Source organism: Abramis brama (assembly GCF_963993115.1).
Source record: "Abramis brama genome assembly, chromosome: 25".
In the NCBI taxonomy this organism is placed as follows: Eukaryota; Metazoa; Chordata; class Actinopteri; order Cypriniformes; family Leuciscidae; genus Abramis; species Abramis brama.
Window position 1 is genome coordinate 13,791,450 of NC_139987.1, and position 16,132 is coordinate 13,807,581.

Sequence of the window (16,132 nt, forward strand, 5' to 3'; positions counted from 1 at the left end):
TTTCGTCTGAACTGGGCTTGGATTTCTCTGGAGAAGCCGAAATATGTGGTGGATGAGCAGGATAAAGTTCTCGAGGTGATCCTTAGACGTCGAGGTTTTCTGGGTGAAACGTCTTTTGTTGGTGAGTATCAGAGCACTGGATTCAATTCAATTCACATTTATTTGTATGCCGCTTTTCACAATACATAGTTTCAAAGCAGCTTTACAGAAAATGCATGCCGTCTACATTACAGTTTAGAGTGATCTGTTATCAAAGGTCCAAGTAATGTATTTCAGAAATGTACATATACAAATCACACAGTTAGCAAACAATGTATTCATTTATGGCAGAAACAATGAGCACATTGAAGGAATGATTACAAGTTGTGAACATAATGATTATAATATATATAGAAATTTTAGCATTGGATCATTCTTTATTTGATTCCCTTCCAGCAAAATACTTTATTTCACACATTTTTCCTTCTCCATCACCTTTTTGTTTTTTTTGCCGCAAAAACAAATTATTATCCAGAATTGATTAAACTTGACAAGAAGTCACCAGTACAAGCGTTAAAAGTGAATCATTAGCATTCAGAGTGAGAGCTGTTATTACTTAAGCTTATCAACGGGAAGCTGTTAGAGATGTTTTTCTAAGTAGTTTCGGCTCCTTTGTGTCTGAGATGAAAGCCCTCGCTCTCTGACATCCGTAGAACAGTCTGAAATTTTTTTTTGAGCGTACACCTGCTTATCTTGCCCTGCACCGGGCTCAGCACAGCCCTACATGTGGTCAGTATCCATTAAACCAAGAGTCTTTGTTTACGCTGCTTCGGATTTGTGGTTTGTGTGTGTTGGCTTTGAGGGATGTTGAGGTTAAAAATAGGGAACGTGAAAGTGGAGAGCAGAAGGCAACAAGAGAGATGAGAAGGAAGCGAGCAGATAGAAAAGATGGATATGGGGTGCTAATAATGAGGTTCTATGCAGGGAAATGAAAATGAGTGATCTAGACCTAGTTTTTTTTTTTCTTTTTTTCATTCCACTGAAATGCGACTTGTACTTTTAAACTCAAATACGTGTTCTGTGTGATTGGCCCCATAGGCTTCATTTTCTGTCGCCATTGCTAATTTTGTCCCTACCACTCTATAAAGCAGTTACCAAAGAGATGTGTGTAATACCGAAGAATCATCTTGTGTAGTTGAGACAGCATTTTTGGTCATTTAAAATAAAATGTATATTTTGTTACATTAAAACCTGGACCTATGGAAAAACTACCTTTTTTTTTGTGTGTGAAAAGTGAAGTTGGCTTCCATATAGAAGTTCTTATAGTGAAATTTGAATATACGCTATATCAAAAGGTTTGGGTCAGTAAGAATTTTTATTTTATTTAATTTTTTAAAGAAATGTATACTTTTATTCAGCAAGGATGCATTAAATTGATCTAAAGGGATAGGAAATACATTTATATAATTGGTGCAATGGGATCCAGGCAGTCAAGCAATGATGATGTCAAAGATCAAAATTGAATAAGGGACAGTAAAATTAAAAGTAAAAATGTTAAATTATATAGACAAATTATAGAGCAAAAGACCTTAGTTTTATTAAATAAAACTATTTTGGACCGCAAGAATGATTGCTTCAAATCACTGTCTAACAGAAGAAACAAAACACAAACGGGTTTCAAAGAACATTAGCGAGAGAAAATTCTGCCTATTTTCGGATGAACCCTCCTTGTAACAGCAAAAGTGTGATAGTCTTAGTGCTCTTTCTGTGCTCTTTGGAGCCTGGCGCTCCGATCTCTGCCAAACATCATCCCCCCTCAACAAAGCTTTCTACTTTTTCACACCCGCCTGCCTCTGTCCTTTTCTCCTTTTCCTCACGTCTCACTGTGGCTGGCGTCCTATGCCGCTTGTTGTGGGGAGAATGGGCCCCCCTGTTGTTAGAGAAATGGAATTGAAAGTGAACTCTCTGGCTTTCGTTCTCTTTTTATTGTATTCGCCTTATATCTTTCAATCAATTTCTGTCTTTCTCTGCTTTCTTGGAAGATTTTTTTTTCACATGGTTGGGTGGAACATTTGAAGGTTTTTGTTCCTTCTGAAGTTGTAGCTGTATGCTGCAGCTAAATAAAAAACAAAAAAACTATAATGGTCACTTAAAGGAACATCAGTTTCACGGCCCCTCTAGTGTAACTGAAATAAAATGATTTTATTACAAAAAAATCATGCAATTCTTTAGTCCTTGTATTTTTAATAACTTATATTTACTAGGGCTGGGGAAATTCTAAATCTAATTATCACAATTTTTTTTATTATTATTCCAGAATATATATTAATATTAATTAATAATAATAATATTCATAGTAAATTACATTTTTTATTTATTTCAGCAGAGGGCGATATGTGTTGAATCAGTGAGTATTACATGACATCATATCTCTTATTAGTGGATACGAGATAGTGAAAAATGACGGACGGAGAAACATCGACTGATATATGAACTGCACCATCATGTGTATATACAGTGAGGAAAATAAGTATTTGAACACCCTGCTATTTTGCAAGTTCTCCCACTTGGAAATCATGGAGGGGTCTGAAATTGTCATCGTAGGTGCATGTCCACTGTGAGAGACATAATCTAAAAAAAAAATCCAGAAATCACAATGTATGATTTTTTAACTATTTATTTGTATGATACAGCTGCAAATAAGTATTTGAACACCTGAGAAAATCAGTGTTAATATTTGGTACAGTAGGCTTTGTTTGCAATTACAGAGGTCAAAGGTTTCACCTTTTTCACCAGGTTTGCACACACTGCAGGAGGGATTTTGGCCCACTCCTCCACACAGATCTTCTCTAGATCAGTCAGGTTTCTGGGCTGTCGCTGAGAAACACGGAGTTTGAGCTCCCTCCAAAGATTCTCTATTGGGTTTAGGTCTGGAGACTGGCTAGGCCACGCCAGAACCTTGATATGCTTCTTACAGAGCCACTCCTTGGTTATCCTGGCTGTGTGCTTCGGGTCATTGTCATGTTGGAAGACCCAGCCTCGACCCATCTTCAACTGAGGGAAGGAGGTTGTTCCCCAAAATCTCGCAATACATGGCCCCGGTCATCCTCTCCTTAATACAGTGCAGTCGCCCTGTCCCATGTGCAGAACAACAACCCCAAAGCATGATGCTACCACCCCCATGCTTCACAGTAGGGATGGTGTTCTTGGGATGGTACTCATCATTCTTCTTCCTCCAAACACGTTTAGTGGAATTATGACCAAAAAGTTATATTTTGGTCTCATCTGACCACATGACTTTCTCCCATGACTCCTCTGGATCATCCAAATGGTCATTGGCAAACTTAAGACGGGCCTTGACATGAGCTGGTTTAAGCAGGGGAACCTTCCGTGCCATGCATGATTTCAGACCATGACGTCTTAGTGTATTACCAACAGTAACCTTGGAAACGGTGGTCCCAGCTCTTTTCAGGTCATTGACCAGCTCCTCCCGTGTAGTTCTGGGCTGATTTCTCACCTTTCTTAGGATCATTGAGACCCCACGAGGTGAGATCTTGCATGGAGCCCCAGTCCGAGGGAGATTGACAGTCATGTTTAGCTTCTTCCATTTTCTAATGATTGCTCCAACAGTGGACCTTTTTTCACCAAGCTGCTTGGCAATTTCCCCGTAGCCCTTTCCAACCTTGTGGAGGTGTACAATTTTGTCTCTAGTGTCTTTGGACAGCTCTTTGGTCTTGGCCATGTTAGTAGTTGGATTCTTACTGATTGTATGGGGTGGACAGGTGTCTTTATGCAGCTAACGACCTCAAACAGGTGCATCTAATTTAGGATAATAAATGGAGTGGAGGTGGACATTTTAAAGGCAGACTAACAGGTCTTTGAGGGTCAGAATTCTAGCTGATAGACAGGTGTTCAAATACTTATTTGCAGCTGTATCATACAAATAAATAGTTAAAAAATCATATATTGTGATTTCTGGGGGGTTTTTTTTAGATTATGTCTCTCACAGTGGACATGCACCTACGATGAAAATTTCAGACCCCTCCATGATTTCCAAGTGGGGGAACTTGCAAAATAGCAGGGTGTTCAAATACTTATTTTCCTCACTGTAATGTATACTTTGATGTATATAAAGTGTATCATTCAACTTTTCTCCATGGTCTAAAGTTGAAAAAGCAAAAAAAGATCTCAATACATAGCAATATCAAATCACAATACTTGCAGAATCGCAATGTTTAAAAATCACTATGCATATCGTATCGGCACCCAAGTATCGTGATAGTATCGAATCAGGGGATATGTATATCGTCCCTGTCCTATATTTACTATTGAAATATCTATATTGAAATAACTTCTCACTTGTGATGTTTCTAATTTCTTAATGGGATGGTTGTAGCAGTTCAAAATATATAAAGTATCAGCCATAATTTCTGCACTAAATGGTAGAATAGTATGCGAAAATATGTCTGTGTATCAATAACTGCTCCAATCAGTGGTATTTGTTCACAGCTTTTTGTTGTAGTCATACATTTTTAGTCACAAATTTAGTCAATATTTTGTCATGAATAATTCATAAATTTGAGTTACATTTACTTGTATTTACAATAGCATTTAGCTGACCAAAATAACGTTTTAGATGACAATGTGCAAAGAAAATAAAGTGTTAAACTCTAACAAAGCATGTACATTTTTGATGCTTGTCATGTGTCTAGTTGGTCAATATATAAAAAATCTATATTCATAATTAGATCCCTAAATCTACAATCTTTTTCTACTACCGGTATTTTGCTTTTCTTGTCAAGTGTTATGGATTGAAGAGCAGCGATCATCCAGCATTGATCTGAAAGACTGCGGTGATTTAATTCCTCACATCTGTTTGGGAGGTTCTGGCAGACGGATCCCTGACAGTGTCTCTGCTTGATGTATCAGAGATCAAACGCTTCCGGGCAGGTTCACTTCAGGTTTTCCCACTGTGTGGGAATCCCATCACAGCTTCATTCCTCTGTTACAGTAGAGAGGAAGTTGAGTCTACATGCTGTACTTCAGTTCAACATGTTCCTTGATTTTGTTCCTACATCTTAGTCTTGAAGCATCAGACACCAACAGACATGTGGCTTTTTAAAACTTCTACTGTATATATAGTGCATCTCTTTCTGCACTGTTGTGCGCGATCTTTATAAATCTGGGAAATGCAGACCTTAGCTAATCCCAGCTCATAAATTTAGTAATAAGATTCTTTGAGTAGATCATTCTCGAAGTCTTGAATTGTGACACATCTGGAGGCTGGAGATAGGAAGTCAGGAAAAGTTTGTCGAAGTTGTTGAATTTGTGCTGTTTTTAGGGATTGGTACTCTGGATGGCAGTGCCGAGAAGGGCAAGGATTTCCTTGGAAAATCTCAGAAGCAGGTACAGTTTAACCCCGGCCAGACCAGAGCCACATGGAGAGTGAGGGTTCTCTCTGATGGGAAATACGAGCAGTCCGAGACGTTCCAGATTGTCCTGACTGAGCCGGTGATGAGTGTTTTGGAGTCACCAGCAATAGCCACAGTTGAGATCGTGGATCCAGGTGATGGTAAGTCCAACAAAAGTTGACCAAACTAAGATTTAGTTTAAAATTTCAAACCTACCCGAACTATAAACTTTATTACAGCTGAAAAGCTATTTCTGCACCACTGAGCACTACAGAAAAGGAAAAACAAGTATTAGAAACTAAATGTTTTTCATTTTGGTACATTCTGAGCAGAAACTGTGTTTTTATGTTCTGGCTCCAACCTTTACAAATGGTAACCAGTTAGAATGAATAAAATATCAGTTAAAGGGATAGTTCACCCAAAAATGAAAATGCTGTCATCATTTACTCTTCCTCAAGTTGTTCCAAACCTGTATGACTTTCTTTCTTCTGCTGAACACAAAAGAAGGTATTTTAAAGAAGGTTGGTAATTAAACAGTTGCTGGTCCCCATTGACTTTCATAGTATTATTTTTTTCCTACTATGGAAGTCAATGGGGTCCATCAGTCGTTTGGTTACCGACTTTCTTCAAAATATCTTCTTTTGTGTTCAGCAGAAGAAAGAAAGTCATACAGGTTTGGAACAACTTGAGGAAGAGTAAATGATTGGTAAGATTTTATGTTTTTGAAAGTCTCTTATGCTCACCAAACCTTTATTTATTTGACCAAAAATGCGGTAAAAACAGTAATATTGTGAATAAATAACTATTTTAAACTCACATAATTGGTTGAGTCAGTATGCTACTTTTGTCAGGCTGCACAAAAAAAAACAGAGCAATGTTTTAAAAGTGACTCAGTGTTTACACCTTTTTTGGGTAAATCGGGTGTAAACTTGAAAAATTGATTACTTATGGTTGTCTTTGCAAGCTGGGATAGAAGTATTTTATAATTGGAAAATTGCTGGTTGGTGCAGACCAGTACTTATATTACCTAAATTACACTTAATTTTAATTTTTAAATATTTTTGTTGTTGTTGTTGAAAGAAATTAATACTTTTATTCCGCAAGGATCCATTAAATTGATTGAAAGTGACAGTAAAGACATTTATAGTATTACAAAAGGTTTCTATTTCAAATAAACACTGTTCTTTTGAACTTTTATTCATCAGAAAATTTAGAAAAAATTATGGTTTTCTCAAAAATATTAAGCAGCACAACTGTTTTCAGCACTGATAATATTAAGAAATGTTTCTTGAGCATCAAATCATCACATTAGAATGATTTCTGAAGGATCATGTGACACTGAAGACTGAAGGAATGATGCATTTTAAAATATATTACAATAGAAAACAGTTTGACAGTTTCTTTGATCAAATAAATAAAGCCTTGATGAGCATAAGAGACTTTCAAAAACATAAAAATATCTTACCGACCCCAAACTTGTGAACACAAGTGTATATTACATTCTATCTCATGTGCATTGGCTTTTCAGACACAAACTTATCCAATGATTATATGAGATCAGTTCTTTTTTCAGACACATTTAATTCTTCAAAAATATCTCCGGTTCAGCCGCTCAATATCCTGAACCACCATTACATCTAGCAAAGAAGTGGGTGAGTCAGAGGTAGGCAGGATGTTCAAGAGACCGAAAAAAAACCAACAAAAAAAAACAAAGCTTCTAAAAACATCCCAGGCTATTTTATAATTTTTTTGTTCGACGTTGCAGATTAAACACGTGCATTATCTCCATATTGCAGATGCTTTTTTCTGTCTTTCAGTAGACCTCAATTATCATAGCATTTGATATCTCTTCCTACCTGCGAGCTTTCAGCGCACCCCCGCATGTCCGCGGCCCTTCTTTTCATCTCGAATTCTCCACACAGCTCTGTCTTGCTTTGAAAGCGTCTCGTCGATTAATGTAAATTGTCGACAGGTGTTTGAGAAAGGTTTGACAGATCTGCACTGACTCTGTAATTAAACCATTCGCATTGGAAAGTTAGTTGCAGATTTCAAGGGGTCATTTCTGAGGGGGCGATGCATTTTGGTCTGCGAGGACCCAAACAGAGATGGCGTAATAACATCAGAAAGCCGTCGTGAATAAACCTGTCATCAAAAACACTTTTTACACAAGCTTTTTTTTTTTATCTCCAAGCAGCTCGTTACAAAATACGTCTGTTTTTTTTAGCCGAGAGCCGTGGCTGAATCATTTGCCTGTTCATCATCACGACATCATCTCATATTCGCACAATTACGGACGTATTTAAATGTGTAGCTTGAATAACCGGAGGCTTATATTGTTTTATTCTGTGTGTTTTTGTCTTTATCGCCTCCTCAGGGTCCCTGGATAATTAAAATTCTCATCTGTAATCCCAAACGCTGCGATAGTTTCCATCTAAATGTTACTTAAACCTCGCTATCTTTGCAGAAGTTATTTCTCCTTAGAAAAAAAGAAAGAAAACTCTGCTGCTTCCCCAGTGAGCTAATTATCAGTCTTATGGTGGGGTTTGTTTGCTGAGGCTGATGCCCCATGGGAGGCTTGACGTGACAGAGTCTGGCTGCTCTTTTTAATGGCGAGAGGGAGGGGAGGATGGGGCGGTCGGCATGCTTGCGGTCCTATTGCTCCACGTGCAGTTTTTTCCTTTCAGGTTAATTATCCTTTTAGCTTTTGTGCGTGTGTGGCAGTGTGAGGTCAGGCATTAATATTTGAATGCGAGAGGGAGGTGGTTTTCTTCCGACGGGGCCTTCGGAGACCTGTCTGACCCAGTTGCCACAGAGTCGTTCACACATGATGGCTTACAACGACCCGTTGGCTCAGACAAAAGCGTGCATCTGGAGTCACATCTGTGACAGGGATGGCTGTGATGTGACAAGCTTCCTGCTTTACAGCCAGAACCTTTCACTGCTTATTAGTGTAAAGAGCCATTAAGGAAGAGGAGAGGCTACTACATTACTGCAACTTTGCTTTCTGGTTTTATTAGTCTTATGTTGAGAAGGGGTTTATTGAAAGTTAAAATGGCTTTATCTTTTCCTGCTGGATTACTGAAATACTTTTTTGTTTTGAAGATTGTGTGGCTTGAAAAGGTCAAACAAACCACAATGCAAAAAATACTTTTCTAAATAAGTATTAAAACTATATATCTTTAAAGGGTTAGTTCACCCAAAAATGAAATTTATGTCAGTAATTACTCACCCTCATGTTGTTCCAACCCCGTAAGACCTTCGTTCATCTTCGGAACACAAATTAAGATATTTCTGATTAAATCTGAGAGCTGGATCACTCCTCCATAGGCTTCTAAGACACTATAACTTGCTGGCCCAGAAAATGTATTAAAGACATCGTTAATATAGTCCAAGTGACTCCAGTGGCTCAATCTTAAGTTTATAAAGCGACGAGAATACTTTTTGTGCGCAAAAACAAACAAAAATAACGACTTTGTTCCAACCCCGTAAGACCTTCGTTCATCTTCAGAACACAAATTAAGATATTTTTGATTAAATCTGAGAGCTGGATCACTCCTCCATAGGCTTCTAAGACATTATAACTTGCTGGCCCAGAAAATGTATTAAAGACATCGTTAATATAGTCCAAGTGACTCCAGTGGCTCAATCTAAAGCTTAAATACTTTTTGTGCGCAAAAACAAACAAAAATAACGACTTTATTCCACTTTTCATTTCCTTCTCTCTGGGCCTCGAGTTTTTTCACGTAGTGTTTAAGCGTAGCGCGTCTGTGTTGCACGTCACCACGTATCACACGCATGACCAGTGTCGCCCAATAGTGAGCCTACGTGGTGACGTGCAACACAGACGCGCTGCGCTAAAACACTACATGAAAAGACTCGAGGCAATGAAAAGTGGAATAAAGTCGTTATTTTTGTCTGTTTTTGTGCACAAAAAATATTTAAGCTTAAGATTGAGCCACTGGAGTCACTTGGTCTATATTAACGATGTCTTTAATACATTTTCTGGGCCAGTTATAGTGTCTTAGAAGCCTATGGAGGAGTGATCCAGCACTCAGATTTAATCAAAAATATCTTAATTTGTGTTCCGAAGATGAACGAAGGTCTTACGGGGTTGGAACAACATGAGGGTGAGCAATTACTGACAGAATTTTCATTTTTGGGTGAACTAACCCTTTAAAACAAGATGCATTTTCTTGAAGCAAAACTGCATAGGAGATTTAGGGCCCTATTTTAACGATCTAACCGCATGGTCTAAAGCGAGTGCACTTTATCAAAAGTGGATTCGGACACACCCTAGTTTAAAGACGGGAATAATGGTTGGCGCGCCCAGCGCTTGGTCTAAAGTGGTTGTCCCTATTCTCTTAATGAGTAATGGGTGTGTTTTGGGCATAACGTGCAATTAACCAAAGTGTAATTTCCCATTCCCTTTAAAAGCCAGTTGCGCTCGCGCCATGGAGGATTCGCTAATTGCATGGCGGAATTTGCAAACAGTCCATAGAGGAAACGGATCTGCTCGTGCGCAAGGTTAAAGAGCGCAGGCAGACCATCTACGGGACAAGCCGGATTCCACCATAGCTCTATGTACACAATAATAATCTTTTACATTGTAACCCTTTTATTTTTAATTTTTGGCATGCTTGTGTGCTGCTGCACATCCCTGTGTGTGTAATAAGCAAAGTGTACGTGCGTTGTGCACCCGCTTATAGGCGCATATTACTAATGCGCCCTTTAAATAACAAAAATAAATAAATACTGCGCCATTGATTTTAGACCTGGGGTGCTTCTCAATATCCCTCCTCGTTTCCTCGCTCCTCCGTCCTCCATCCAATGACCCGGAAACCGATCAAGCTCAGCCATCTTGAAGGACATCTCAAATTCTCTAATAGCAGGAGGCGAGGATCGGCTTCCAGAGGAGTCATGAGCGAGGATACACAGGTGTATCCTTTGCAGAAGTGTTTTATCAACTAAACGTGACGCACATATAAATTCTCCTTCCCCTTCACATTGGTCACAATCATTTGAATTTATACTTTACATTTGCAGTTTATATAAACCACACATCTCACATATTTCAACTGCGTATCTTGCTTTATTATTATTTATTATGAATTTCTTAAATAACCAAACTAAAACAACATAAGGGCCGATCCTTAAGGGCACTGCTGATGACACTGCGAAGTGACGCTCGTGTGATCAAGTATTCCAATGTATAAATAAGCTTTTCTTCGATTCCTCCGTCCTCCCTTTCTTCCCTCGCATCCTACAGGGGGTGGAGCTGAGACGCGAGGAAAGGAAGTGAGGAAAGCAGCACCCCAGGTTTCAGTTGGTCAATGGGGCAGTCTATTTCAGTTGCCTCAAAAATAGAAACGCTCCAACAATGCACCTGAACACACCTCGTTTTCAGACCAGCACGCCCATGGGCGCACAGATGGGCCCAAATGCATTTGCTATTTAAACCATGCGGCACAGGACATGAAAAGGATAACTGCGTGGGGCTGAAACTAGCAAAAAACACTTGCGTCGCGCCGCATTGCGCCGGGTGTATGATAGGGCCAAGGAAGGAAGGAAGGAAGGAAGGAAGGAAGGAAGGAAGGAAGGAAGGAAGGAAGGAAGGAAGGAAGGAAGGAAGGAAGGAAGGAAGGAAGGAAGGAAGGAAGGAAGGAAGGAAGGAAGGAAGGAAGGAAGGAAGGAAGGAAGGAAGGAAGGAAGGAAGGAAGGAAGGAAGGAAGGAAGGAAGGAAGGAAGGAAGGAAGGAAGGAAGGAATTTACTTAATGCAATATATATATTTACATTTGTATACATACATTTGTACATCAATACATTTGTGTGTTCATTCAAAGTGAGTATAGAAAAGTACTGCAATACTTTTTATAAATAATCTGTTATGATTGACATGTATATAATTAAAATAAATCCTATCTATACCATGCTATTCTGTCAATCAAAAGTAATTTGACCGCCTATCTGCAGAGGACTCAACCAAGAGCTGAATATAAATGTAGAGGATTTTACTTTCTAATCGGTCTTGTTTTTGTTCCTTACAAAACAAGGTCATTATTTTGGCCCCTGATGTTTCCTGTGTGAGTGAGGGTAAGACACATTCTCTCTCAATACATAAGCCTTATACCTGAGAGGCTACATACATTTGCCTCATTGTTATTCTTTTCTTAGAGCCAGTGTTTGAGTCTTGAGGGCTGTAAGATTCATTCTTTTATCAGCAGAGCCGTCACTCAGTCTGCACAAAACTCAGAGACCGAAGAGAGAACAATGTTTTGGTTTTGCAGAGAACATTTTGTTCTGAAAATCACAATGTCAAATGGTTGAAAAAATCTGGGGTGGATAAATTGTTACACAATATAGCAATTGTTGTCTTTATCTCTTTTTTTTCATTTGAAACAAATGGGGAGAATAGATGATTGACATTTTCTGAAATACCTGTCAATCAGAGGATCAAACTACTGTAATATTATAAGAGCAGTTTTATTTTCTATAAATTTTCTATGAGGTTTGAATCTTTTTCAACCCTGTTATCATGTATAAATACAGAATAATGCCTTTGATTTGATGTTGCATTCTATTGATATGCATTAAATAAACATGGAAAAGTAAAGAGACCTAATTAAAAAATTATATTTGAAAAAATATGTCGGAACCGGTTGCAACAAATTTAGCCTAAATTAAGTTGCAATTCAGTTCGGGTCAGCTAGTTTTAGACCAAATATAGTTGGCTTATATTTCCTGTAAAAATATATTTTTTTAATAATAAGTTGAGTAACAGAGTTGAGTATCAATTTGTGTGAAAATTTGATTTGATTTGTTCACAACTAGCCCATTAAGTTAATTTTATCACACAACATTTGTGAATATAATATTTTTTAAAAAGTCCTGGTACACCAAATTCTACTGTATTTATTGTATGTCACTCTCCCTCGGTGACAAAAGACCACTTGTAGACTTCATTGGAAATGTTTGCAAAGGATCACGTATAATTGCATTGAAGGATCTGGGGGATGACAGGCCATGCAAAGAGGGATCTTCTTTTTTTATTACTATTGGTCCCTGTGCGCCTCTATTTCAAAAACATCACCAGGCTTTCACTAGTTCTCTTCACTAGTCTTTTCTATAGATTTGTCTCTGGCTAGAGTTTTTTTTTTTTTTTTTTTTCATCAGTTTAGTGTGCTATAAAAAAATCTGTTTATATGTTGACTCAATCCTGACCTACGGTATTTGAAAATAGCAATGCCTGAACAAGCTCCCACTCAGTCAGATGGTTTACAGTGCAACACAATGCAATACACAGCCAGTACAGACAGATATCGATGCCGCGCTGTCCAAAGGCCACTAAAAACCTAATATGAAGCGCTCAATATGAAAAATCTATTTTCTCATACAAAATGTGTTTTTGCCTTTTGTGCAAGTTAAATGTGCATTACACGCCAAGTATAGAGCCATATGATTTGAAATAATTATATATTGAAGAATCAATCCACCGCCTGTGGTGTTATAAAGCCCTGCGGTAATAGTGTTTCTGACAGGGAGCCGCTAAATCCCTCTGTGACTGATATAACAGAACAGCAGTCCTAATACTGAGCCAAATCTTCTTTTTCTTTTGACAGAGTCCACGGTGTTCTTTCCTCAGGCCAGCTTTGCCGTGGAAGAAGATATCGGAGAACTCCTGATCCCAGTGCACAGGAGGGGAGATGTCAGTGAGGAACTGATGGTGGTCTGTTACACCCAGCAAGGTGCAATACACAGCATACGCAACCTTATATATGCTCTCGTTTTTAATCAATTTATTTAACAGAATGGCAGATTATGATGGCCAAAAGTACTGCACAAACATTAAACTGGAGCTTGTAATTGTGTAAAATAAGAATATAGTATTATACAAATATGCAAATTGTATGTACAAATACAAAATTGCTAATTTTACGTTAAGTTAATTATTTTCATGTAATGCTTTTTGTTAGTGGTGAAACTGCTGGGAGTTTGTGAAATTTCAATCGAAATTCAATGCTAAATTAAATAAAAATGTATCATTAAAAATGAAAACATTTTAATTATAAATTAAATGATCAAAATCGCCTTTACAAGATCTTAGACAAATTATTATAAAATATTCTATATTTAATTTTTAATTTTAATTTTGTATGCCAAAAGCTTGGTTGAAAAATTCATTATATTTATTGAATTTTTAGTATTATTTAAAATCTTAGGGGCTACAAAAACTGTAAATAATTGATGATTCACAACGCTTGACCTGAGCAATATTCTTGTTTTCTTAATTTGTTGAAGAAGTGGTATAGTTCAACCAAAAATGAACATTTTGTCTATGGAACACAAAAGTAAATATTTTTCAAAGAACCTCGGATGGGATAAACGGATGAAAAGTCTTTTGAAGTTATTCAATAGCTTTTTGCAACAGACCAAATATTAGTCATCATTCACTAAGATTTTTTCCTGTCTTCAGAAGTCTTGTCTCTAGCCTTTCTTTGTGTTGAAATGGTTTTGTCTGTGTCATTTTTGTGTGTTTCTACTTTTGTGTCCATTGCTTTGCAATGGTGAGTAAAGAATGACAGTCATTTTTGAAAACTTTCATTGTTATCTTTGGGTAAACTATCCCTTTAAAGATTCACACTTGCAACATTTCCTCAGATGTGTCTTATGTGGCTTTGAATGAATTCCCAGCATGTGTCCTTTCTGTGCCTGCTGCAGGCTCTGCCACAGGAACCGTCCCCATTTCTGTTCTGTCCTACTCTGACTACATCTCCCGTCCAGAGGAGCAGGCCAGCATTCTGCGCTTTGATAAGGATGAGACAGAGAAGCATTGTCGTGTGGTGATCATTGACGACTCACTGTATGAGGGCGAGGAGAGCTTCAACGTGACCCTCAGTATGCCAATAGGAGGCCATCTGGGGCCAGAATACCCCACTGCGAAAATCCTCATACTGCCGGACCAGGACGACGGTAAGTACTTGTTTGCTTTTCTATGATTTAAAGGAACAGGGAATTTTCTCTCCAGGAAGTATTGATTCTAATATTGACAGTTTGATGATATATACACGTGACCTGAACAAAGAAAGTTACAAACGTGCATGAGTCATAAGTGGGCTGAATAAGTGGGAGCCGTGGCTTAGTGGTCAGCACACTGTGGTGCTCATGTGGGAAATTTGAGTTTGAGTCTGGCTCGCATCATTTCCTGTTCCAGTTTTTTCCCCTCATTATTTCTCTCTCTCTCTCTCTCTCTCTCTCTCTCTCTCTCTCTCTCTCTCTCTCTCTCCCTTCTTCTTTTTTATCAATAAAAAGTGCCAAAAGTACCAAATTAAAAATAAATAAAGTATTTTCTTTTAATAAAAACTTACAGACTTCCAATTCAGTCTGTGAACCATACAAATTAGAGCTATTCACAGTCCAACACACAGTGATATCTCCAAAGCCTTGTATTGCGACAGAATTTTTGCGTGTCTCGTGTGCATACGGCAGCCAGCGGATGAACCCAGAATAGACACAATGGACATGTAAATGGGCAACGCTGAAGTTTGCACGGGAGTCTCTTTTTCCTCCAGCATTATGAGGCCTGAAATCACAGATAAAGTTGAGTTATTCTAAAGCCTTCTTTCCTCAAAGCAAGAGAATTAATTATTTTTCGGTGGAAAGCGGACAGATTTTTGTCCTTTTATCTCTGTTTTGCTGTTTTTATGGCACCTCTCAAAAGTTTGCTGAGGAAAATAGGAGCCGCTGGCTTAGCCCACCTAAGACAGAAAGCGTGAAATTATACTCAGGAGAGAGCTGGAAGGGATAGAGTTCATCCGTTGGCTCACTATGACTAGGAAACTATACATTAACATTCGTGTATATAACGCTGTGTGTCTGAATCCCCGTGCTGCTCGACGCTGAACGTGGATTAGTGGTAATTCCCATGTGACACGAAGGTGAAAGCTTTCATCAAGTTAAGTTCAGCTAAGCGTGCTGCATTCGGTATCTGACAAATAGTGTTTATTAAAGCGTAAATAGTGTGTGTGTGCGTTTAAGAAAGGGGCCGTGTAATTAGAGGATGTTCTTGACGCTTTGTTTTGGCATGTCTTTCTGACTCTTTATCTACCTCTCTTTCTCACACACAAACAGTACACCTCAGGCTACTAAAGTTTTTTTTTTTCTGGGGCAATCCTCTTGTCTGTGGTACAATATCCTAAGGGTATTAGATCATATCTGCCTCTATCTGAGGCTGTTATCAGTAAATCTGGGCTAAAACCACCAAAACATCAATCAGCAGCTTGCAATAGCAAAACACTCCTTAAATTCAGGGATAGAGCTGCAAATGAGTGTATCATTTCAGCCTATTGTGATTTATTTAAGCTTAACATAGAGGTTACAAGGCTTCTTAAGGCTTTAAACATTTATTATAAGATAAGTGTAACTATAATGAATTGTCTTTACTTAATCCAGGACATGAGCTGTGAAAGATAAAATTCTGTGGACAAGATATTGTATTCCTGCTCTCTCAATATGAGAGCTCAAATCCAAGTGAGCTACAGTATTTTAAGACATCATAAGCATAGTATACTCTATTCTGTATCTATAGAAATAGTTCAAGACTTTTAAAATAGTAAAATGAAATTACTATTTCACACAAACATTTTTTTAAATGACTTTTATTCAGCAAGGTTGCAATAAATTGATCAAAAGTGACAGTAAAGACATTTATAAGGTTACAAAAGATTAATATTTAAAAAAAAAATCC

General features: G+C 38.0%; 1 protein-coding gene across 1 annotated transcript in view; it reads left to right on the forward strand.

Annotated features, from left to right (window-relative positions):
* The window catches only part of frem2a (FRAS1 related extracellular matrix 2a), a gene marked incomplete at its 5' end in the record, with an annotated part of 62,407 nt that overhangs the window by 17,400 nt on the left and 28,875 nt on the right, over window positions 1-16,132 (forward strand). The window contains 4 exons of the mRNA XM_084105308.1: window positions 1-121; window positions 5,321-5,551; window positions 13,008-13,133; window positions 14,107-14,358. The exon at window positions 1-121 is cut by the window's left edge and continues 26 nt beyond it. Coding sequence (XP_083961434.1) covers window positions 1-121; window positions 5,321-5,551; window positions 13,008-13,133; window positions 14,107-14,358 — 730 coding nt within the window. The remainder of the gene's footprint in view (window positions 122-5,320; window positions 5,552-13,007; window positions 13,134-14,106; window positions 14,359-16,132) is intronic.